Below are 25,005 nucleotides of genomic sequence, written 5' to 3'. Positions count from 1 at the left end.
ATTGCAGTTGCTGTAGATCTGAGGGGAAGTTCTGACATGAGGGGAAGCTCTGCTGATTTTATCATGCAATCATGTGCAAGCTAAAATTATGTTTTGTGTTTTCCTTGCATGTCCCCCTCAGATCTACAGCAACTACAATTCCAAGTGCAATGCAAGTGCACTTGTAATGCAGAGTGTATTTGCCTTAAGTAACCCCCCCCCCCCCCCCAGAGTGAACTATAATCAACACCATGGACAGCGCTCGGTAACAGTAATAGACGTATATTGATTGAACTCCAATCTGCACCATGGACAGCGCTCGGTAGCAGTAATAGACGTATATTGATTGAACTCCAATCTGCACCATGGACAGCGCTGGGCAGCAGCAATACATGTATATTGGTTGAACTCCAATCAGCACCATGGACAGTGCTCGGCAGCAGCAATATAAGTACACTGAGTGAATTCCAATCAGCACCTTGGAAAGCGCTCGGCAGCAGCAATACAAGTACATTGAGTGAACTCCGATCAGCACCATGGACAGCGCTCGGCAGCAGCAATACAAGTACATTAAGTGAACTCTGATCAGCACCATGGACAGCGCACGTTAGCAGCAATACAAGTACATTGAATGAACCCTGATCAGCACCGTGGACAGCGCTCGGCAGCAGCAATACAAGTTCATTGAGTGAACTCTAATCAGCACATGTAACTTGATGTACTGATCAGACGACCAATTACACAAGACGTTACTAAATAGCAATAATATACAGTAAATGTTTAATAAGTAAGGCATGACAAGTGCAAATGTGAGACCTGATTATTTTGCGTTGTGAAATATTATAAGAGATACTAATAATACTTAAAAAAAAACAGGATAGAAAAATATCTACAGATACAAAATGTCACTTATAATTATATAGAAACGGTGTATTAAATCAGCACACACAGTAAGCTACACTCCTCTAGAGACAGGCCTGTCTGATGGAGCACTGATATGTGCCTATAATTACAATGAGGCTTGATAGCACATTCTGGTAAGCAGGCCTTCCGCCTGTGCATTCTAGCTCACCAGTGTGACACAGGAGTGCATGCTTCTGTTTACTCAAAGACACACATACGCAGCTGTCACAATCAATACAAGAATGCTGCAAACAATTGAGACTGCTTTTATATCACAAATGCCAACTTATCACCTCTGTATCAAAAGCACTAACAACCTCAGATATCTTAATAGGTGGTACGGAAATTTCGGATAATCTGCTTATCACCACTGCCACATAGTCATTTATTACAACAGGCTTGAAAATCAAAGCTTTTAGAAATTCTACAACAGTCTTTTCCTTGCAAGAGCACTGAACTGTAAATCCACAGAGCAGCAGATCTATAGAGTTCAAGACCTATTGTGACAGTCTGCGTATTGCAGATTAAGTAGCACTGCAAACCCACCACTCATGGTGTCCCTGTGTTTAATAATCATTATAATACACTCTCTAAAGCCCTTCACATTGGAGATACACAAGGAGAAGACAATCAATGAACGCAGACCGCAGAGCAACCAGAGTCATAAACAGCTTGGTCCCCATTTCTTCAGATCACAAGCATACCACCTGTAAACTAGTGCAGTGGTCTTTAATCTAACCTGCAGTGCAAACCACTTTGCCCTTAGTGCACGAATGCATCAGAATCATTGATTACAATCCACTACGGAAGATCCAATAAAATAGCACAGGATAGACCTTAAAAGGCAGTCTAGATTCTGCAGACCGTGACAACAATGCATGCTAAAAAGCTTGCAAACATCAGGTGTTGAGCATCTGAGTTGAGGCCAAAGTCAAGCTTAGCACATCAATATGGAACAGGAGAACGTACATAATGACTTTCTCAAGTGATAGGTACCGGCTGTCAGTGCCTGGACATCCTCAACCAGAGCCAACTTTAACGTTGGGCCAGCAGCTACATCCCTATAGGAAGTAAGGTGGAGAAGCCAGTTGTCCTACCTTGCAGTCTTCAGAGCAGGATTTGACCGAATACTCCTCCGATTGTAAATATTTCTGTAGCAAAATTTCAAATTCTTGGTATTTCTCCTGAGCTTGCTGGTCGTAGCCTTTGTAAGCCTGGACACATTGCCTGCAACCAGCTTCATCCCAATTCTCCATCAGGTCCCCACTACAGTTCAACGTGTCCGGATTGGAGAAGCCAGAAAACAAATCCCAAAGTGTATAGGAATTACAAAAGGGTAGGTACAAATGACTCAAGTTGTAGTGAGTGGCTTCATCCTTCCATGGCCCCTCACTCAAGTTCCTACAGACAGAGTCAGCATCGTCCACCACCAAACATCGGCCAGAAGGACTATGTGGGGAACAGGCTTGTGGCGGCCACAGAGGTTTGGTAGAATTTCCTAGAAAAATAGCTTTTTTGCCTTGGCTAAGGCTCTCTTGAGATGATTGAATGGTAGGTGAGAGTGAAGGTCCTTCCACTGATGGCAATGGATCAGCCATGCTAGTAGGTGACATTAAGGTGCCCTGCTCTTTGTCTCTGGTCCTTGTCAATTTCGCCTCGGCGCAGAACCACAAATGATCAGAGAGCAGAACTGTGAAAAACAAGAGGGATGCTAAAGACAGTCGCCATTTCTGAGCCCTCTCTGAATCCGTGAAAGGTTTCTCGTTCTCCCGGGGTGCGAACCAGATTTTGGAGCTGTCATCAAACTGCCGACACATCCAAGCACCCCTGGTCATATTTTGGGAAGGCGCTGCCCTGGCCGACTCCACCGTGACGGCTCCTTGGCCAGTGTGACCCCAATATTCATTGACTTGAGGATGGATTGCCTTGTTTTTTCTGCCTTGGACGGCGTTTTTGCCGACGGCACACGATGGGACTTGTTCTTCTCGCAGTGCCGCTGATCAGCTAGATCCATCCAATTAGAGGGAATAAAGAGAGGAAGGCAGGCACGGGCACATCGCGCTTCTTCTCCATAGCGCTCACACATACAATGCTGCTACCTGCCACTGACTGCATGCCTCTTGTCCGTGCCGAGAGCTCCGCTTTTACCGCAGAGCCTTTCCCCTTTCCTCCTACTGACACAGATTGCAGCACGGCACAGCGCGGCACGGCACGGTACGGCTCCCCCTGGCTGGCTGGCTGCACTGCTCCTTCAGCCGGGCGTCTTCTCCTTGGCGGAATAGCCTGGCTTTTGCCTCCCGATGGTCACAGTCATCTTGGTCCTGTGCTAAGTTGCCGCCATCTTCGTCCTGAAACACTTTTTGGGGGGAGCTCGCTCTTCTGCGTCATCCCCGGCACCGAGATCTCTCTATCCTGGCGCATTGGCAGCGCTGGGCTGGAGGGAGAAGCAAGAGAGAGAGAGAGAGAGAGAGGAGGTGGAGGCAGCAAGCAGCAGTAGCTGCAGCAGCAGCAGCACAGAAATCACACAGGCAGCAGCCGCCGCATCTCATCAACTTGCTGCAATCAGACTATTCCTCATCGGACATGGAGCAGGCGGATGACCGCCGCTGCCTGCGCACTCCCAGAAGTTTTCAGGTCCCTCAGGAGCGCTCTTAAACCTTCTCTCTCTGGAGGATGTGTCATTAAACACACTATTTGCAAGAATGATGGATGGAAAGGCAGCTCCACAAATCTACATTATGGAACGGATCAGCTTCACTGGTGACAGGGAGGGTGTGGGGTGTGGGGTGGGGTGACAACTGGACATCAGCTGCTAAATTCACCAAAAAAACAAGGAATTAAGTAATTTTTCTTATAAATTTCCCTTCTTTCGAGTTGTCCAGGGACTTCCGCAGCATATGCTTGCTTGCTGCTGCAGTCCAATTCTCTACTGCCCCATAGTGTTCCATCAACAGGAGGAAAAAAAACACAAAAAACAGCAGTACTACTACACACAAGCAACAGTTCTATCAAAGGCTGTGCTGCAAGATATCCTTATGTCATGCCTGAGATCTACTGCTGCTGTGTCTTTGTTGTCATGATGTACTATTATTATGTGTGTGTTCTCTCTTTTTTATTTATTTATTAGCAGGTTTGTTTCCTCGGCACTTTAAAAGGAGCAGCAGGCGAGCCGATTGACTTTCTTTCCGCTGTGACGCTATTGATGGAAGAGATTAGTGGCTGAGTGACAACGCTGGGGAAATTAACGGAAAAGCACAAATGATGAGCAGGGGAAAGCCCCTCTCCCAGCTTGTCGCATTCCACTACAGAATGCTCCTCTGCTGCTTGCTGCTGTTCATGCACATTCCTCTCCCAAAGTGCTAAGCTGGAGCTGTGATTAGGCTCTGATCACTATGCTTTTACATGAATGGAGGATTTCTAAATCAGCACTGACATGCATGCCAATGACTCTTGACTTTACACCTTCATTACATACATTGCCCAGGCTTCATGGTTTACTCCCCTGCACTGCAGGCACACCAATACAGCATTACAACATCCTCCTCATGCAAGTCAATGTCTTAGAATCCCCTGAAGTGACCTTATACAACTCCCAGATGTTATAAGGGATGAGCTGAAGCTAAATCTCTCTATAATGGAATAATGTATATATATATATATATAGATCTATATATATATACAGATAGATAGATAGATAGATAGATTATATATATATATATATATATATATATATATATATATATATATATATATATATATATATATATATTTATATTAGTATTTCCAACATCAGTGTACATTGTGTAAGATTTCATTCAGAAATGTGTTTTTATGTATTTAGAGAAAAGAAAAAGGGAAAGGTCTGGTATCCCCAGTAACACACTTCCATCCCTGTAACATATAGTACAACAAAGGATTCATTTAAATTAAGTAGGTACCGTTTCCACCAGAAAACATAACAGTAGTAAATACAGTATATGGTTTATTCAAGTAAAATTGTTTACAAGCATAGATATCACCAACAGTTGCCAATTTAAAAAAGATACATAAACCAGGAATATTGGTACATAAGTAAAACAGTATTCATAGTACACGGGCATCATACTACTTGACTAGTTTCGCAAGATCCAGATCGCTCTTCGTGGGGTGGATGTGTGTAACAATGTACCTAGGATAAAAAAGTATATATTTTTGTCAATATGGCACAGTTTTGATTATAAGGTACAGGGTAGGAGGGGTTAGGGGTCCCATACTCACCACTCAGCTTGACTATGGCAGGAAGTGTGCAGCTCCAAGATGGCGGCAGCAGGTGCCTCACCAGGGAGCTGAGGGGACAGAGTCAGATGGGACCCCACCAGGGGCCAAACAGAGAGCAGGCATGGCATGGGTGTAGTGATGTATCCCTAGGGACCTCGTTAGTCCATAAAGAGTATAGGCTGTGAACATAGGTATGTTTATTGGGCATCTAAGTAGTAAAGTAGAATCAATAAGTATTAGCATAAAGATATGTATGTATGAATGAAAGGCCTGGGCCAACGATGGTAGTTATGTATTTAGAGAACATTTCTAACAGCATATACATGCATGCTTTTTCTTTTCTTTTTTTTCTACTTCAAGTTTTATAAAAAAAAATTGGTAATAGGTAAGTTGAGGAAATTAAGAACTGGTTTTGGCCAGCCCAGTAGATCGCTTTAAAAAAGGCCTGGATTATTTCCTAAATGTACATAACATAACTGGATACTAACATTTATAGGCAGCGGCGGCTGGTGGCATCAGGAGGAGAATCAGGAAGACAATAGCGATGAACACAACTGGGTGGGCTGGTGACCACCTTTTTTTTTTTTATTTTTTTATTTTTTTTAGAATCTGTGCTTCTATAAAAACAAAAAGCATAAAAAAATTGGAATCCATGCGTTTCGAGCCCTGCATTGAAACAAGGTCCATAAAGACATGGATGATTGAGTTTGGAGTGGAGGAACTTGACTGACTTGCTCAGAGTCCTGACCTCAACCTGATAGAACACCTTTGGAATTAATTAGAGCGGAGACTCCGAGATAGATCTTCTTGTCCACATCAGTGCCTGACTTCACAAATGTGCTTCTGGAAGAATGGTTAAACATTCCCATAGACACACTCCTAAACCTTGTGGGCAGCCTTCCCAGAAGAGTTGAAGCTGTTACAGCTGCAAAGGGTGGGCCAACTCAAAAATTGAAAACTACGAATTAAGACTGGTATGCCATTAAAATTCATGTTATATATATATACACACTTTATGTTACCAAAAGCAGAAGGTAAAAGTCTCCTATTCCCAGCAAGAAGTAGTTACTTGATTGTCCTCATTTTGAATGTGTTGTAATAGCTACACTAACACACATGATCTGATGGTTTATTTCTTTACTCTACTAATTTAGTAATACCAGAACCTTTGAAACTTTGTATGGCATTTGTTAGCCTTTTTCTCTTTCAGTCTTTTATAAACATTACCAAAAGTGTTGGGACGCTTGCCTTTACACGCACATGAACTTTAATGGCATCCCAGTCTTGGTCCGTAGGGTTCAATATTGAGTTGGCCCACTCTTTGCAGCTATAACAGCTTCAACTCTTATGGGAAGGCTGTCCACAAGGTTTATCAGTCTCTGTCTGTCTATGGGAACGTTTGACCATTCTTCCAAGTGCATTTGTGAGGCCAGGCACCGATGTTGGACAAGAAGGCCCTGCTTGCAGTCTCCATTCTAATTTATCCTAAAGATGTTCTATTGGGTTGAGGTCATGACTTTGTGCAGGCCAGTCAAGTTCCTCCACCCCAGACTTGCTCATCCATGTCTTTATGGACCTTGATTTGTGCACTGGTGTGCAGTCACATTGGAACAGGAAGGGGCCATCCCCAAACTTTTCCCGCAAAATTGGGGGCATGAAATTGTCTAAAGTGTCTTGGTATGCTGATGTGTTAAGAGTTCCCTTCACTGGAACTAAGGGGCCAAGCCCAACCTCTTAAAAACAACCCCACACCATAATCCCTCCCTCCACCAAATGATTTGGACCAGTGCACAAAGCAAACATGGGCTTTGCCGATCTTAAGTTCCATAAGTAAATGGTCATTCAAAATATTGATAGTCTGTTGAATAGTAGAGGAAGAGTCGTTATTCCATTTGTGTGAAATAGCTGCTATAATAACGTGTGATTATTCAATGAAAAGTAGTAGGCTAGGCTTCAAGTCCTAGTCCCAGCAAGGCCACTTGTGGTGAGAGGTTGATAGGAATTCCAATGATCAAGAGCATAATGCCCTGTACACACGGTTGGACTTTCCAACGGAAAATGCACAATCAGAGCTTGTTGTCGGAAATTCCGACCATGTGTAGGCTCCATCTGACTTTTTCCATGGGAATTTCCGACACACAAAGTTTGAAAGCTGGATCTAAAATTTTCCTACAACAAAATCCGATTGCATAAATCCTGATCGTGTGTAGACAAGTCCGACACACAAAGTGCCACGTATGCTCAGAATAAATTACGAGATGGAAGCGCTCGGTCTGGTAAAACTAGCGTTTGCAATGGATATAGCACATTCACGCTGCAATGTTAAAAATTGTTTAATGCAGCACATTCTCTTTTTCTTTATAATGCCAGAAGAATGAAGTTGTTCTGCTGCTCATATTCACACAGACTTCTCACAAACTTCTTCCTTTATTATTTCTTTTCAAATATTTTATTGACAATAATCAAGAATAAGTAACAGGCACAGTTACAGATGTTATAGACATAAAAGTACATCCCAGCAGAGCATTAGAGTAATAAAAAAAAACACGGTCATGTATTGAAGTATAATTTGTACCTTTGGCTCCCCCTTAGAATGAGACAAAAATCAACCTATAGCATCCATGGGGGAGGGAAATGATTGTGAATTTGAAAGCCATAACCAATACACAAAGCAGGGATACTCTGCCCAAGCAATCCGGGCAACAGTAATGGGTACATAATGTGTATTACATGCCATCATAAGCAGAACAGTTAGTGAAGGAGGAAGGCAAAGTGGGTTGGGGGAAAGGACAGGGGAAAGAGTGAAGAGAGGACTAAAAAGAAAAGAGGAATAAAGACTAAAGAGAGAGAAAAAGGAAGAAGAGAAAGAAAAAGAGAGAACAAGCAGAGTTGGGAAAGAAATAGAGCTGGCCAGGCCGTCCACCATCTCCATGAAAAACGGAAAAAAGGAAAAAAAACTGAGAAAAAACAAAAAGAAGCAGAGAGCAGCCCTCCACTCCAAAAAAGAAAAAGAAAAAAGAAATGGGGTTAAGGCTCTAGGAGACGACTATCAAAATCTGGAGGAAGAAAGTGATCTGCCCAGGGGCGCCAAATTTTAAGGTATCGGGGGATCTTATCTAAAGTGGTAGCTTCGATTTTACTGTGTATCATAGCCAAAGTGACTCTGTTTTTAGTTTCCACAATATTCACAAAAGGGGACTTCCAAGCCTTCGCAATAGTCTGTTTGGCGGCAGTGGTGAGCTGAAGAAAAAGCCGCAACTGTGTCCTAGTGAGGTCGTGTGGGGGGAGATTAAGCAATGCATGAGCTGGATCCGGAACAAGGGTTATATTAAACAAGGTGGAGGCCATTTGGAAAATAAGTGCCCAAAAGCGTTCTATCACAGGGCATGTCCACCATATGTGAAGGTGAGTACCCCCTGCATCACATCCACGAAAACAGTTGGGAGACAAGGTTGGAGTGTATTTAGCAATCCTTACGGGAACCAGGTACCACCTCATAAGGACCTTGTAACTGGCTTCCAATGCCACCACATTCTGCGATGACATTTTAGTAGTTGACCATATCTCTGTCCAGTCCCCCGAGTCCCAATCCTTAGATAAATCTCTAGACCAAGCAGCGGCATAGGATGGTATCGGGGAGGGGGAAGAAATAAGGTGCATATAGAGGGTAGAGATGATACCCGGCGCATGAGGATCCGAGTCACAGATATTCTCGAATATGGAAAGGTTGCTCACTACCCTATGACAGCCCAGAATTGTTTGAATAAAATGGGATATTTGGAGGTATCTAAAACACTCCCGTGAAGGGATGTGGGTCTGCGTCTGTAGAACTGGGAAAGGTGTGATGGCGCCATTAGAAATAAAATCACGTATTCGAATCAGGCCGGCCTGAGTCCAGGCCTGAAAGGAAACTGGGTGAGAGAAGGCCGGATAAAATAACGGTTGACCTATCAACGAGAGTAAGGGCAGGTAAGGCGTGAGTAGCTTAAAGGGCTTACATAACTTATCCCAGATGCGTAAAGAATGTTGGGTTAGGGGGTTAGTGACCATGCCCCTAGCCGAAGCAGGGAGCCACAGGACGTTGGCAATGGAGATAGGGATTTCCGTCTTTGCATGATACAAGGTTAGTTGTGCCAGTTGGGCAGAGTGATAGTATTGGAGAAAGTTGGGAACTCCCAATCCCCCATTAAGTGTACTGCGAAGTAAAGTGGTTCTAGAGATACGGGGGGTCTTGGTGCCCCATATATATTTATACACCCGACTCTGGATCACCCTGTGGAAATAGGAAGGTACTGTAACAGGAAGGACTCTGTAAAGATACAGGAGCTTGGGTAACAGGGACATCTTCACAGCAGCAATGCGTCCCAACCAGGAGACGTGGAGGGGTAACCAGTTATTAAGCAAAGAGGACAAGTGCCTTAACATAGGCAGATAGTTGGATTGAAACAGCTGGGTGGGATCACTAGTTAGTTTGATGCCCAAATATGGGATTGATAAAGGGGACCATTGAAAGGGAAAGTTGCTCTGTATGCGTTTCAATTCATCATTAGAGAGAGATACATTAAGGGCTTTGGACTTCGCCTGGCTAACCTCCAACCCTGAGATCCTAGCGAACTTTGTTAAGAGTAGATGAAGGTTAGGTAGGGAAATATGTGGGGAAGTAACAAATAAAAGAGCGTCGTCGGCAAATAGGCAAAGTTTGTGGGAAGTGGAAGCTATGTCTAGACCATGAATGTCTGGATTAGATCTAATTAGGGCTGCGAGAGGTTCTATTACTAAAGCGAATATTAATGGGGATAAGGGGCAGCCCTGCCTTGTACCTCTTCGGATGGGGAAGCACGCTGAACTATAGCCAGAATACTTCACATAGGCTTGTGGGTGGGTATACAGGGCGCTCACCCATTGTAGAAAATTGGGGCCAAAGCCCCAACGCGCCAGGATGTAGTGGAGATAAGGCCATGAGACAGTGTCAAAGGCTTTTCTGATGTCTAGTGATAAAAGGTGCATAGGGATCTTACGGGATTTCGCTATGTGTTGCAAGAGGATAATCCTACGAATATTATCACTGGCCTGTCTACGGGGAATAAAACCTACTTGGTCTTTATGAATCAGACCCCCAATAATTGGGTTAAGCCTAAGGGCAAGAATTTTAGCTAAGATTTTCACGTCCAAATTTAAAAGAGAGATTGGCCTATAATTGGACCAAAGGGCATGATCCGTGTTGGGTTTAGGGAGCATGGCTATAATGGCTGTCAGCGTATCCCGACCTAGAGATTGTTGTTTTAGCAGGGCGTTATATGATGTGGCGAGGAGTGGGGCCAGAGTGGGTGCAAATTTTTTGTAGTATATACTTGGAAGACCATCTGGGCCTGGACGTTTATTAGGTTTAAGAGACTTGATAGCACCAAGAACCTCCTCAACCGAAATTGGTTTGTCTATTGACTCACGGCTGGCATCCGGCAGTTTTGGTAGCTGTATGTCCTGGAAAAGGGCCTCTGCCTCCGTAGAGGGAAGAGGCCCCTTCCCTTCATATAAATCCGTAAGACGCTTACGGAATTCCGAGAGTACCCTAACAGGGTTACTGGAGTGAGTACCGTTGGCCAGCCGAAGTCTGATAGGTTTACGTGCATGATCTGGTCTACTAAGGCGAAGAGCCAGGAAAGTATCAGGCTTGTTGGCCTTGGTGTAGATCCTGTGGCCGGACCGGCGGATGGATTTGTCCGCCGACTCGGCCAAAAGCAGGTCCAACTCCAGCTTGGTCTTCTCTAGAAGTTTCCTATTAGTGACTGAGGGAGATTTCTGAAACAATAAAAAATAGTGATGAAAATCCGATTCTAATTGATGTATTTTAGAGTTTTTAATACGTTTAAGATGGGTGGCAACAGAGATGCAAGTGCCTCTGATTACCGGTTTATGCGCTTCCCAAAGCAAGGTTGGTGAAATATCAGGGGTGACATTGTGTAGTAAATAGTCATCGAGAGCGGATTGAATATCGAGACAATAGGACTGATTGGTTAGATGTGATTCGTTCATGCACCATGTGTTCGTGGTAGGGCGAGATAATAGTGAGGAGACCGTGGTGATCACAGCACAATGGTCCGACCAAGTGATGGGGTGTATAATTGAGCATTGAAGGATTGGAGCGGATGAGACTGGGACAAGGATATGGTCAATTCTGGAGAAGGAGTTATGTGGGTAAGAGTAATAAGTGTAGTTTTTCTTTAGAGGATTACACTCCCTCCACGTATCCAAAAGAGAAAATTGTTGAAAGAGTTTACGTAGTTGTGATGAGGGGGAGTAATGGTCTGGAGAGTATGGGGATCTATCCAGATGTGGGTGGAGAGCTAGATTAGAATCGCCACACATGAAAAGCGTACCTTTAACGTGTGTTCTAATAACCTGCAGTAGATGCGAAAAAAACGGGAGAGGGTTAGTATTAGGGGCGTAATAGGAAACCAAGGTCGTCTCCACATCCTGTAGGAAGCCAACCAATATAATATAGCGGCCGGCTGGATCTTTGATTTCGGTGGTCACTTTAAAGGGCATGGAAGAGTGAAAGGCCAGCAAGACCCCTCTGTGCTTAGAATCAGCAGAGGCAGTGTACACTTGGGGGTAACGGGAACTGAAAAATTTAGGGGTATTATTGATGGAGAAGTGAGTCTCCTGTAGAGCCACAATATCGGCTTTCAGCGAGACAAAGGTGCGGAAGGCCTTGACTCTTTTATTTGGAGAATTTAGTCCCTTAACATTAAGGGAGAGGATGTTTAAGGGGGCCATTTGAGCGGCATGAGGAACTTATCGAAATATAGTGGGAGATAGTGGTGGACAACCCGACCAGGGGAAGAAAGGAAGAAGGCAGTAAGAAGAAGAGAAGAAGGAGAGGGGACAGAAAGAGAGGAGAACAAGTAGAGAAGAATAGGCGTAGGGCATAACATTACAATGAAGAAATATAGTTGGACTACTATATAGCCCGACTAAATAGCGTGCCAACCCTGTAGCCAACAAAAAACGGCCACAGAGGAAGAACGCTGTAAGGTGGGGGAGCAGTGACAGCTCCCCACCGCAGACGGATCAAACACATAAGTCGTCACATTAAAACTAAAACAGGGGAACTAAAATGGGTTGCCATGAACACATAAACTAAAACTGTGATGCATAGGGCCCCCATTGAAAAAACAGCAAGTATCTAAACACATTGGATTATGAACGAACGGACAGACCGTCCGAGGCATCTGGACGAAGCCACAAAGTAAAGCGAACGTTACTCGCTGAGTGTGCTTATCTATTGCAGGAACGAAGTTTAAAACTGTTATGCATGTAACGAACTTGTTTAGGAGGATTAATAAACAAAATACAAACAAACCAAGAAGGACTGGACCTAAAACGAAGGCCCCCAAGGGGCGTGCCATTCGTTCGGGTCGCCTCAATCCGGGCACTATGACCAGACATCGGTGTGGGCCCCTGAGTTTTCTGCTGAAAACAGACAAAAACAATAGCAAAAAGGGCAATTAAGAAGATTAAAAGTAAGTAAGTAAAGTAAAAAAAAGAAAAAAAAACAGAAAAATAAGAGATCAAGGCAGATAGGGTCCAGTGTCATAGCCAACGGTTACAAGACGGATATACATTACTGGAACCTTCGGACTCAGGGGAGACACACCGAGCTTCTCGAACGGATGAGGAAGGTGGGAGAAAAGAAAGACAAGTGTTCACGGAACCAGATCATGGGATCCGAGACTTCAGACTGAGAAACGGGTCGTTATGCCGACGTGATGGAGTCCCTTTGCGGACCGACACCGGGTCCAGTGATGCGCGTTTAGGCGTAGCCGTATATGGATGAGCCGTGGACCGGGCGGGGGTCCGGGGCAAGGCTGTCTCCGAAGGTTGAGCCGATGGGGTCAAACGAAGTGATTCCAGAAGGTGTTGAAAGGCTTCAGGGGAAGAGCAGGCGTGCTGCTGGCCCAGGTGGGTGAATTGCAGAGCAAAGGGAAACCTCCAGGTATATTTGATCTGGTGTTGTAGCAAAACTTGCAACTGGGGTTTCATAGCACGGCGTTTTGAGATAGTCAAAGGAGCCAGATCGGAGAAAAGCTGGAATTTGTGGGTTTGGAAAGTCAGTTCCTCTTTCTGGCGAGCGGCGTTAAGCAGTTGTTCTTTCGTACGAAAGAAGTGCAACTTAATAATGATGTCTCGAGGAGGACCGTCGGGTTGGCGGCGAGTGAGGGCTCTGTGAATTCTGTCAAATTCGAGGCGTTCGATGGGAATGGAGGGTGAAAGCTCCTGAAACAGAGCGGTCGTAAAGGATTGTATATCGTCAATTGATTCAGGAATGCCACGTAGGCGCAAGTTGGACCTACGGGATCGGTTTTCGGCATCCTCTAAGCGGGATAACAATGTGGCATTCTCCTCCCTGAGCACAGAGAAGTCCTGGGAATGTTCTTGGAGGGTAAGCTCCATGTCGTCCACCCTCGTCTCTAAGTCAGCGGTGCGTTGGCCTATCTCACGAATTTCCCGTGAGAGCCTGTCTGTTATTTGCTCTGAAGTGTTCTTGAGAGCTTTCTGGAGCATGGATTCCATGTGTTTAAGGAATGCGGTTTGCGACATACCTGTGGAGGGTAGGGGTGGGGAGCCAAGATTAGAGTCTGTGTCCTCCTCTTCTCCACTATCCGAGGCCGCCGGAGATTCCGCGTGTTGTTTAGCTAGAGCTTTCGCCGCCATTTTAGAGGAGGCCCGGGCCAGAGCTTCTTTAATGGGTTTTGGCTTGTTCTTGCCCTTAGGTCCCGTGAGAACCATACCGCTAGATGCAGCGGAGTATCAGGAGGCGATCCCGGTCTGTTTGCAGCAAGATTACGTTTTATATCTGCAGATATGATCCGGTAATGCGGTGGGGAGTGCGGAGCTCTATGGAAGCACGTCTGCCATGCCGAGCCTCGCGCATGCGCCCCCCCTTCCTTTATTATTTCATTTTTTATTTTTATGATTTAAGATTTTTTTTTAAATTTTGTGGTTGTTTTTTTAATCAAGATCTCCCTTTTTATTTTGGTGATCTCCATAATTTTTTTTTGTGCGTTTAATCTCAAGGAGGTTGTTTGGTGTTGGTGTCCCTTCTTAATTTGACTTTGTATTTTTGAAATGTACCTGCCTACTCACAAATAAACTGTCCTTTTTGAAGTAAAACACATAGGCAAGTATTTATTTAACAAAAAAACCTTTATGTTATGTCCCACACATGTGCTCCAGTGGAAACTATAGGGGTGTCTCCATCTGTGAAACTTGTACAAAACAGATAAGTATTCTAGCTTTAGAAAGTGTAAAAAATAAAGTTTTTAGCTTGGAACTCTGCAAAAAAGACAATTGTACGACACTTCCAAGCAATGTTTCATATTACTATTTCTGCCCTCAAATATCGGTGTGCTAAGTATTCCTTTTTTACAATCTCATAGGGGAGAGAAGACTCAGGAGCAGAGGAGGAGGAAGGAGAGGTTGTTTAAATTGCCGAAATTGTCACCACAACAGGAGAGTGTCTCAGACAACAGCTTCAGGTAATAGATATATGCCTGCATTTTTATAATACATGGTGTGTTTTTTGTTTATTTTTAGGTGATGTGGATGTTGTGGAAGAAGAATCTCATTTTACCAGTGAAAGTGCCCAGATCCTCATCGGGGAGATAATGGGGTGCAATCACGATTTAGAGAATCTAAAGAAAAACATCAATGATGTACAACAAAAAATGAAGAACATCATCAATGTTTTAGGAAGAATCTAACACACACAAAACTAGCTAGCATCAATTTGAGATTTTAAAAAACAGTTTTAAATCTTTAGAAAAGCCAAATTTTGAAGATACACACAGTGGGGGTTATTTACAAAAGGCAAATCTGCTTTGCATTGCAAGTGCACTTGGAAGTGCAGTCACTCTAAATCTAAGGTGTAGATCTGAAATGAGTGGAAGCTCTGCTGATTTTATCATCCAATCATGTGGAAGCTAAAATGCTCTTTTTTATTTTCCTTGCATATCCCCCTCGGATCTAGAGTGACTTTATTTCCAAGTGCACTTGCAGTGCAAAGTGGATTTCCTTTAGTAAATAACCCCCAGTGTGTCAACATGTGCCACATGACATCATAGGAGATCAATGTACGCATTTTGTGGGTGCAACCCCTTCCTCGCTACTAAATTGGCTGATATGAAGGGGTTGCACCCCCAAAACACGTACATTGATCCCCTATGATGGGAGATTGCACATGTTGACATGGCGACGGCGGCGACAGAAGACCGGGCCACCGCCTGTAAAAGAGCTATAAGAAGGCGCGGTGGCCCGGCAGAAGAACCGAAGAGGGGGACAAGACCCCCGAAGTCGGGAGAAGAGGCCGGCGGTGAGGAATAAAGCCAGACTCCTCCGCTAGCAAAAGAGCTACAAGAAGATAGCGGAGGAGTCCAGCGAGAAGACCCCCGAAGACGGAAGACCCCCGGAGCTGTGCAATAAAATATTTTAACCCTGTGTTGTGTTTTTTTTTGTACTTTTTTTCCACAGGTGAATGGGTAGGGGTACATTGTACCCCATACTCATTCACATAGGGTGGGGGGGCGGTATCCGGGGGCCCCCTTATTAAAGGGGGCTCCTGGATTCCGATAAGCCCCCCGCCCGCAGACCCCGACAACCAACGGCCAGGGTTGTCGGGAAGAGGCCCTTGTCCTCATCAACATGGGGACAAGGTGCTTTGGGGTGGGGGGGCGCGCGGCCCCCCCTTCCCCAAGGCACCCCCCATGTTGAGGGCACGCGGCCTGGTACGGCTCAGGAGGGGGGGCGCTCGCTCGCCCCCCTTTCCTGGCCGGCCGGGTAGCGTGCTCGGACAAGGGTCTGTTGTGGACTTGGGGGGGACCCCACGCCGATTTTTTTCGGCGTTGTGGTTCCCCTTTAAGTCCATTCCAGGCGGCGGGGTCAGCGACGTCTCCTTCGTGGGCCCCGCCTACCTGGAGACGTGCTCGAAATGAGCGGACTTTCCTCCGCGTGTGTGGGCGAGTCCGTTCATTTCAAAAGTAGGGCGGATAGTATGGCGGACTTAGTACGCCGTATTAGTCCGCTCAAAAAGTGCCGTGTGTGGGCAAGTCCGTTCATTCGAACGTATGACGGACTGTCCATCGGATTGTCTGACGGACTAAGTTGGCCAGACAGTCCGCTCCGTGTGTACGCGGCTTTACAATAACAGGAAGAGGGCATTACAAAAGAAGGCTTTTGCTGTCTCATACAGGTAAAACCCAACTCCAGGCAAAATTTCTTTTTAAAGAATATATATCAAAAAAGATGTAGCGCTAAATAAACTCATAAACAATATTGAGTCAATATATAAATATAAAATATATATGTGAAAAAATACCAAAGTGAAAAAGAAAAAAGTGAAAAAAGAAAACTAAAGCAGAATCCCATCACTTTTAAAAGTCCATAAATTCCTATGTAGCAGTGCCTATCCAATTAATCAAAAAAAAAAAAAGTATGAGTTGCAAGAAAAAATTTGTTCCCGCCATGTTGATAAAAGTAGATTTAATAAAATAATAAGTTTGCACATACAAGAGATTGGTCATCTATCAGCAAAAAACAGTACAGATTAAGTTTGCCAGAGTTGTGGTATCACCGTCAGTCTCTCTATACTTCCTATATCATGCGCCCATCCCAGAAGGAAACAAACATGATGACATCACCATCAAAGGCTCCACCCTACGCGTTTCATCATCAATAGGACGTCGTCTGGGGATTGGCCAGGTGACACTGTCAATACGTAAGATGCTTAAATACTCCTCAGAGACATTTTAACTATTGGAAACATGATGACATCACCATCAGAGGCTCCACCCTACGCGTTTCATCATCAATAGGACGTCATCTGGGGATTGGCCAGGTGACACTGTCAATACGTAAGATGCTTAAATACTCCTCAGAGCCATTTTAACTATTGGAAACTGCAGGTTAAATGAAATGATTGGAAAACCATCACTGCCATTTTAGCTGCTGACCGCAAATAGGGCCAAATAGAAAATAGGAAGTAATTAAGATGGAGGAAAAATGCCATCTAGTGGAGATTTAGGAATTATTTCAAAGAATAACAAAATAATTATAGACAATGGGGCAATAATATTCGAACATATAGTCTCCAGACACAGGAAGAAAGGAAACCTTAGTGAATCACAAACTCCGCCAGTTTGACATTTAAAGAACATTAGATATTAAAAATTAAAAAGATGACCATAATTAAGAACAATATTAATAACAATAAGTTTTATCATAAAAGTTATAATATAAAAATTTAAATTTTGAATAGAACAAAAGAAAGAACAAAAAGCCAATCCATTGTTTCAAACTTGTTTCAAGTTTTAAGATGGATCTAATTGTGTTGGTCCCCCTCCAATGAGGTTGGATTTTATCAAGGGCCAAAAATGTTCCCTTAAGGTTTCTGTCATGGTATTTATCATAATGTCTTGATAAATTGTGTTTTTTAAAGCCTCGCTTGATGTTCCCCACATGTTCTGCACATGTAAGTCCCTTTTAGTATGTCCAATGTACTGCTTAGAACAAGGACATTGTATCATGTAGACTACAAATCGAGTTGAGCAAGTCACAAAGAATTCGATATTATAAGACGTAGTTGTTACTGAAGATTGGAAGGTCTCACATTTTCGCCCTCTGAAAGAATTTATTTGACAAATATTACATTTGCGGAATGGAAAAAAACCTTTCATTGATTGGAAAAATGAAAAAGTTTTTGGAAGGTCAATCACATTTGGAACTATATTTTGTCTTAGCCCTTGTACACACGGTCTGACATTCCGATGGACAACGTCCGATAGGACCGTGTTGTCGGATAATCCGACAGTGTGTGGGCTCCATCGGACTGTTTCCGTTGGAGTATCCAACTGACCAAGTTTTCCAGCTGGGCTATAAAATTTTCCGACAACAGGATCCGATCGGACTTTGTCCGATCATGTATAGAGAATTCCGATCGGACAAAGTGCCATGCATGCTCAGATCAAATTCCTAGACCAAAGCTATTGGCTACTAGCCTGAACGTAGTCCCGTCCTAATGAAATAACGTCATCACATTAAGTACGATCGGATTTTCTGACAACTTTGTCTGACTGTGTGTATGCAACAGTTTCAGACAAAATCCATTGTGTGTACAAGGGCTAAGAGAGGAAGCTCCTCTGTATCTCTGGATCACTGAGCCAAGTATGTTGTAGTTTTTCAGTATATCCCAGTGCTTATTGGCGGTGACATCATCACGTTTGTTTTCTTCCGGGACAGTGGATGGGCACATGATAAAGGAAGTATACCGAGACTGACTGTGATACCGCAATTCTGGCAAACTGAATCTGTATCGTTTTTGCTGCTAGATGACCAATCTCTTATAAGTGTAAACATATTATTTTATTAAATCTACTTTTATCAACATACTACACCATGGAAGTTTCTTTTGCTTTATGTATTTGAGTATCAATAGCAACAGCGGGCGCTCTGGATATTCCTTAAGGTTTAGGGGAGACCTTACTTCGCTATGCTAGGCGAGACTGCTGTGGTGGTCATTGCTTTCTGGTAAACAGGTTATTCAAACAAATTGGGTGGCGATTTGCACGCACACTCTGTTTTGTTTTGAAGAGTTTGTCACACATTTTTTCTTGCAACTCATAATTCTTTTTGCTTAATTGGATGGACACTGCTAGGAATGGACTTTTATCAGTGATGGTATTCTACTTTAGATTTCCTTTTTCATGTTTTTCTTTTTCACTTTGGTATTTTTTCACATATATATTATTATATTGATTATATTTATATATTGATTCAATATTGTTTATGAGTTTATTTGGCGCTGCATCTTTTTTGATATATAGACTTTGTTTGGTGTTTTTGTACTGAACTTTTTGATGTTAGCAGCTTATTTAGTATTTTAATTTAATTCAACAATTTTCACCTTGGTTATAGCGCAGAGTTAGCCTTAGGGCTTTACAAATCTTTTTAAAGGAACCTTGCCCATTGTTGAAAATAAAAAAAAGTTGTTCTTATTGCAATACTCACATTCTCTTTAGCACTGTCTCCAACAGAACTTCTTCTCTCCCAATAGACGTCCTCAATCTCATGGTTTAAGTGAGGCACAGAGTTTTACTTGGAAGACTAATGACATACTATGAGTGCAAGATGTCATGGACCCACCTGCTGGGCACCCTGGAATAACAGGGCAATGATGTAGAGAGTGGCATATTGATCATCATGTCAGCCTCGCTCTCTCATCATTGAAAAAAACCCATGGCTGGGAGAAAATTCAAATAGAAAGAGGATCTTGAACATCTTGTCTCTATCCTGAAGATTTTGAAAAAAGGTACGTATAATTAACCACTTCGCATCCAGGCTAATTCTGACATTTCTCTCCTACATGTAAAATTCATAATTATTTTTGCTAGAAAATTACATAGAACCCCCAAACATTATATATGTTTTTTTTAGCAAAGATCCTAGAGAATACAATGGCAGTCGTTGCAACTCTTTATCTCACGCGGTATTTGCGCAGCAATTTTTTGAACACGTTTTTTTCAGAAAAAAAAACAGTTTAATGCTTTAAAAAAAAAAAAACAGTAAAGTTAGCCTAATTTTTTTGCATAATGTGTAAGAGGAAGATATGCCGAGTAAATAGATAGCCAACATGTCACGCTTCAAAATTGCACATGCTCATGGAATGGCGCCAAATGTTGGTATTTAAAAATCCCCAAAGGAAATGCTTTACATTTTTTTACTGGTTACATGTTTTGGATTACAGAGGAGGTCCAGGGCTATAAGTATTGCTCTTGCTCTAACGTTCGCGGCGATACCTCACATGTGTGGTTTCAACACCGTTTTCATATGTGGCCGCCCACATATGGAAACGGTGTTCAAACCACACATGTGAGGTATCGTCGCGAACGTTAGAGCGAGAGCAATAATTTACGTATGCGTTCGCTTCTGTGTACGAGCTCACTGGGACAGGGGCAATTAAAATGTTTTAATTTTTTTATTCTTAATTTTACATTTATTTTTTTTAGTTTGACACTTTAAAAAAAAATAAAAGAATTTGATTACTTTTATTCCTAATACAAGGAATGTAAACATCCCTTGTAATAGGAATATGGCATGATTGGACGTATTTACAGTGAGATATGGGGTCAATAAGACCCCACATCTCACCTCAGCGGATCCTGTGACTGACTCACAGATGGAAGCGGTGAGTCGGTAGAAGCACCGGAGGGCGGCGGGAGGGGGGGCATCCCCTCCCGCCACCCGTAAGAATGATCAACCGGTGGAACAGCCACTATGATCATTATTATGGTGCAGGGAATCGCCAGCTGAAAATGCCGATATCTGAATGATGTCTGCAACCTCAGGCATCATTCAGATATACCACCACAAAGCCCACAACGTCATATGATGTAGCTTGGGCGCCAAGTGGTTAAAAGCAAAAAACACAGGGAGCAAAGAATATCAATGAGGGGTGGGAGTAAGCCCAGCTTTGTGCTTTATCCACTTCCCGACCGCCTCATGTACATATATTGTACGTCCTGCACAAAACGACATACAGGTATGTTGGCTACTTTAAGAGCCTTGGCAGCCCTGCACACATGCGCCCACTGCACAGTGGGGGACCTGATGTGTCTCCACTGGCCACCCATGATTGCGGGCACGAGAGACAGAACAGGGATCTGTGTGTCTAAACTCACACATCCTAGTTCTGTCAGGAGAGGAGAGACAGATTGTGTGTTCCTATTAGTTATAAACAGTGATTGGTCTCTTCCTCCAGTCACTCCCATCCCCCACAGTTAGAACGCACACTGAGGGAACACAGTTAACCCCTTGATCGGCACCCTAGTGTTAACCCCTTCCCTGCTGCTGACATTTATACAGTAATCAGTGGCTATTTTGAGGTTTGATCGCTGTATAAAGGTCAATAGTCCCAAAAAGTGTTAAAAGTGTTCAATCTGTCAGCCGCAATGTTGTAGTCCTGATAAAAATCGCTGATCTCCACTATTATTAGTAAAAAAATAATAATAATAAAAATGCCAAAAATCTATCCCCTATTTTGAAGATGCTATAACTTTTGCACAAACAAATCAATGTACGCTTATTGTGATTTTTTTAACGAAAAATATGTAGAATATATATCGGCCTAAACTGATGAAGACATTTTTTTTTTAAAACTTTTTTTGTATATTTATTATAGCAAAAACTATTTTTTTTTTCAAAATTTCGCTATTTTTTTGTTTATAGCACAAAAAATAAAAAGCACAGAGGGGATAAAATACCACCAAAAGAAAGCTTTATTTGTGGGAAAAAAAACTTACATTTTGTGTGGGTACCACGTCGCACGACCATGCAATTGTCAGTTAAAGCAACACAGTGCCATATCGCAAAAAATGGCATGGTCAGGAAGAGGACAAATCCTTCTGGAGCTGAAGTGGTTAACCTGTAATGTCCCTTGTGCTACGATACACAAAATAGCTTAGCAACTCTGCAAGCCAAAAGATGCATCCCCAGTGCTATCTCCATAGGTCATTCACATAGTCACAGCAGAAATGCAGAATAAGAAGCCTACTTGCAAACAATCAGTACATGCAGCATTTAGGCTTCATTAGGTTTTTGTCTTGTGCTGCCACAATGGATTATATCTATGTGGCCTTTGCAGTAGTACAAGGGTCAAAAACTCTATCTTTGACATGTTTGACCATATCTTCGACCATTGATTCTGACAAAATCTCCAACTGCATTTGTAGAAATGTAGCCCCAAACTTTCAAACAACCTCCACCATGCTTCACTGTTGCCTGATGACACTCAATATTGTAACAAAATGTACCCCAGTTTCTTTTATAGTTGGGTCACTTAGTCTTGTATGGCTTTTAGGCTGCAATTCTTCTATGAAGATCACTTCTGGCCAGACTTCTCTGGACAGTAGATATGTGTACCTGAGTCCCACTGGTTTCCACCAGTTCTGTGCTGAAGGCACTGGTCGAAAGGAAGTAAGCATGATGTGTCTTTACTCTGCTGCATTAAGTTTCATTGGCCAACCACTGCATATGTGGCCCTCAAGGTTGCCTGATCAGTGGTTTCTTCAATGCTGAAAAATACAGGCAGATACTTATCCATTATGTCATACCATTAGGAAGGTGTGTGATTGGCCCTAAATGTGTTCTGAAGCAGAACAATGACCCCAAACATACAGCCAATGTCATTAGAAACTATCTTCAGTGTAGGAACAAGAAGTCCTGGAAGTGATGGTTTGACACCCACAGAGCCCTGATCTCAACAACATTGAGTCTACATGGAATTACACAAAGAAGAAGGATTTGAGGCAGCCTATATTCCCAGAAGATATGTGGTTAGCTCTCAAAGATGTTTAGAACAACCTACATGCTGAGTTCCTTCAAAAACTGTATGCAAGTGTACTTAGAAGAGTGAATGCTGTTTTGAAGCCAGAGGGTGATGACAATAATGATTTGATTTTGATTTTTCTTCTGTTCGCTCACTTTGCATTTTAAAAAAATCATAAAAATAAACAATAAAAATGTGTATTTTTGAAAGTATTCTTACTTTACAGCATTCCTTCACACCTGCTGCCCCCTCAAAATAACACACACCGCCCAATTAGCCATTTTCCCTCCCCGGTGTCATGTGACTCGTTACTGTTACAAGGTCTGAGGTGTGAATGGGGAGCAGGTGTGTTAAATGTGGTGTTATCGCTCTCACTGCCTCATACTGGTCACTGGAAGATCAACATGGCACCTCATAGCAAAGAACTCTGAGGATCTGAAAAAAAAAAAATTGTTGCTCTACATAAAGATCCATTATAGCCTAGTCTATAAGAAGATTGCCAAGACCCTGAAACTGAGCTGCAGCATGGTGACCAAGACCATACAGTGATTTAACAGGACAGGTTCCACTCAGAACAGGCCTCGCCATGGTCGACCAAAGTTGAGTGCATGTGCTCAGCATCATATCCAGAGGTTGTCTTTGGGAAATAGAGTGCTGCCAGCATTGCTGCAGAGGTTGAAGGGGTGGGGGGGGGGGGGGGGGGGTCAGCCCGTCAGTGCTCAGACCATGCGATGCACACTGCATCAAATTGGTCTGCATGACTGTCATCCTAGAAGGAAGTCTCTTCTAACAATGATGCACAAGAAAGCCTGAAAACAATTTGCTGAAGACAAGCAGACTAAGGACATGGATTACTGGAACCATATCCTGTGGTCTGATGAGACCAAGATAAACTTATTTGGTTCAGATGGAGTCAAGTGTGTGTGGCGGCAACCAGGTGAGGAGTACAAAGACGAGTGTGTACAGTCAAGCATGGTGGTGAGAGTGTAATGGTCTGGGGCTGCATGAGTGCTGCTGGCACTGTGGAGCTACAGTTCACTGAGGGAACCATGAATTCCAACATGTACTGTGACATACTGTAGAAGAGCATGATCCCCTCCCTTCAGAGACTGGGATGCAGGGCAGTATTCCAACTTGAAAACTACCCCAAATACACCTCCAAGACGATCACTGCCTTGCTAAAGAAGCTGAGGGTAAAGGTGATGGACTGGCCAAGCATGTCTTAAGACCTAAACCCTCTTGAGCATCTGTGGGGCATCCTCAAACAGAAGGTGAAGGAGCGCAAGGTCTCTTACATCCACCAGCTTCAGGATGTAGTCATGGAGGAGTGGAAGAGGACTCCAGTGGCAACCTGTGAAGCTCTGGTGACCTCCATGCCTAAGAGGGTTAAGGCAGTGCTGGAAAATAATGTAAAAATAATCCATCCAAAACACTTGTAAATCTTTATATCACCACAGTGTATACACACAGACATGAGAGTGCCCAATGACCATAAATAATATCTGCTTACCAGATGGCAAGCATAAAGGACAGATGACTATAGCCTAGCCAAGGCCTTTAGCTTGTAGATGTCAACACTGATGCTGGTGGGCTGCATTGTACAGATCACTTCCTCTCTCCACCTATGGTATTCGTCCTGAACTCAAATGGGTGCCCCAGAAGAAAACAGACTGGCCATAGTGTAATACTATCTAAACTGTATTTATTAAAAGTAAGGTAATGCACTTACATTTAAATAGAAGATTGCATGCATATTAAAAAGATGCCAGCCAGCACAAACACATGGAGCCAGTCCTCCTAGTTAGATCATTTGGTGACGTGTTTTTCCTCCAGACGTGTTTCGTCATTAACAGACATTATCAATGGGGAACAGGCAATACAGTGACTCACCACGTTATATACAGAGCGAAGCCTTGCACTGAGTCACTGAGTTTTCCGGGTGGGGTGAAGCAAAGGGTGAAGCCAATCATCTCCCAAGTAGCTGTCCTGGAAGATTCATGGAAATACCATTATCAACTGGTGGCTGTGCCTCCTGAGCTCCTTCTTCCAGAGTGGGGGTCACTCTAATACAAGAGGTGTGTTACTGGCCAGATCACCAGGTAAAAACCGAGGGAAAGAAACTAAATGCAGGCATCACATCAAATGATTGTACTTATCAGTTACACTGTGGATGGCTGTGGTGAAAGGTTGAAAGTTTGGCAAACATCCAGTCACCTTGAATAGTCAGAAGTTTCTTGCTGATTTAAGTGGAACATTTGGGATACATCTTGCTACCTTTGCACAAAGACCCTGGCTGGGGATAAGCCACAGGCATGTTGGATCTTCTTAAAAAAGAGATCTGGCCAGCTGGTAAGCAGCAGTAATTTTTTTGGTAGAGGATCTTTCCTTGGTGTACCCTGTCACATCTTTCAAGGGTGTCGTGTGTGTTGTCACTACTGAGGGCTAATATTATTATATACAGTTTTATTATCTGTTTCAGTATATTTAAG

At 43.3% G+C, this 25,005-nt stretch overlaps 1 protein-coding gene across 1 annotated transcript in view; it reads right to left on the bottom strand.

The window, feature by feature from the left end:
• The window catches only part of NALF1 (NALCN channel auxiliary factor 1), a 648,204-nt gene extending 644,625 nt beyond the window's left edge, over positions 1-3,579 (bottom strand). Inside the window, exon 1 of the mRNA XM_077482910.1 lies at positions 1,980-3,579. Coding sequence (XP_077339036.1) covers positions 1,980-2,717 — 738 coding nt within the window. The 5' untranslated portion in view covers positions 2,718-3,579. The remainder of the gene's footprint in view (positions 1-1,979) is intronic.
• Between the last annotated feature and the right edge of the window lie 21,426 nt (positions 3,580-25,005).

This window comes from Lithobates pipiens, unplaced genomic scaffold (assembly GCF_037356315.1).
Source record: "Lithobates pipiens isolate NorthernLeopardFrog02 unplaced genomic scaffold, aLitPip1_a1.2 Scaffold_16, whole genome shotgun sequence".
Lineage (NCBI taxonomy): Eukaryota > Metazoa > Chordata > Amphibia > Anura > Ranidae > Lithobates > Lithobates pipiens.
This window is presented reverse-complemented; position numbering and strand designations above follow the sequence as displayed.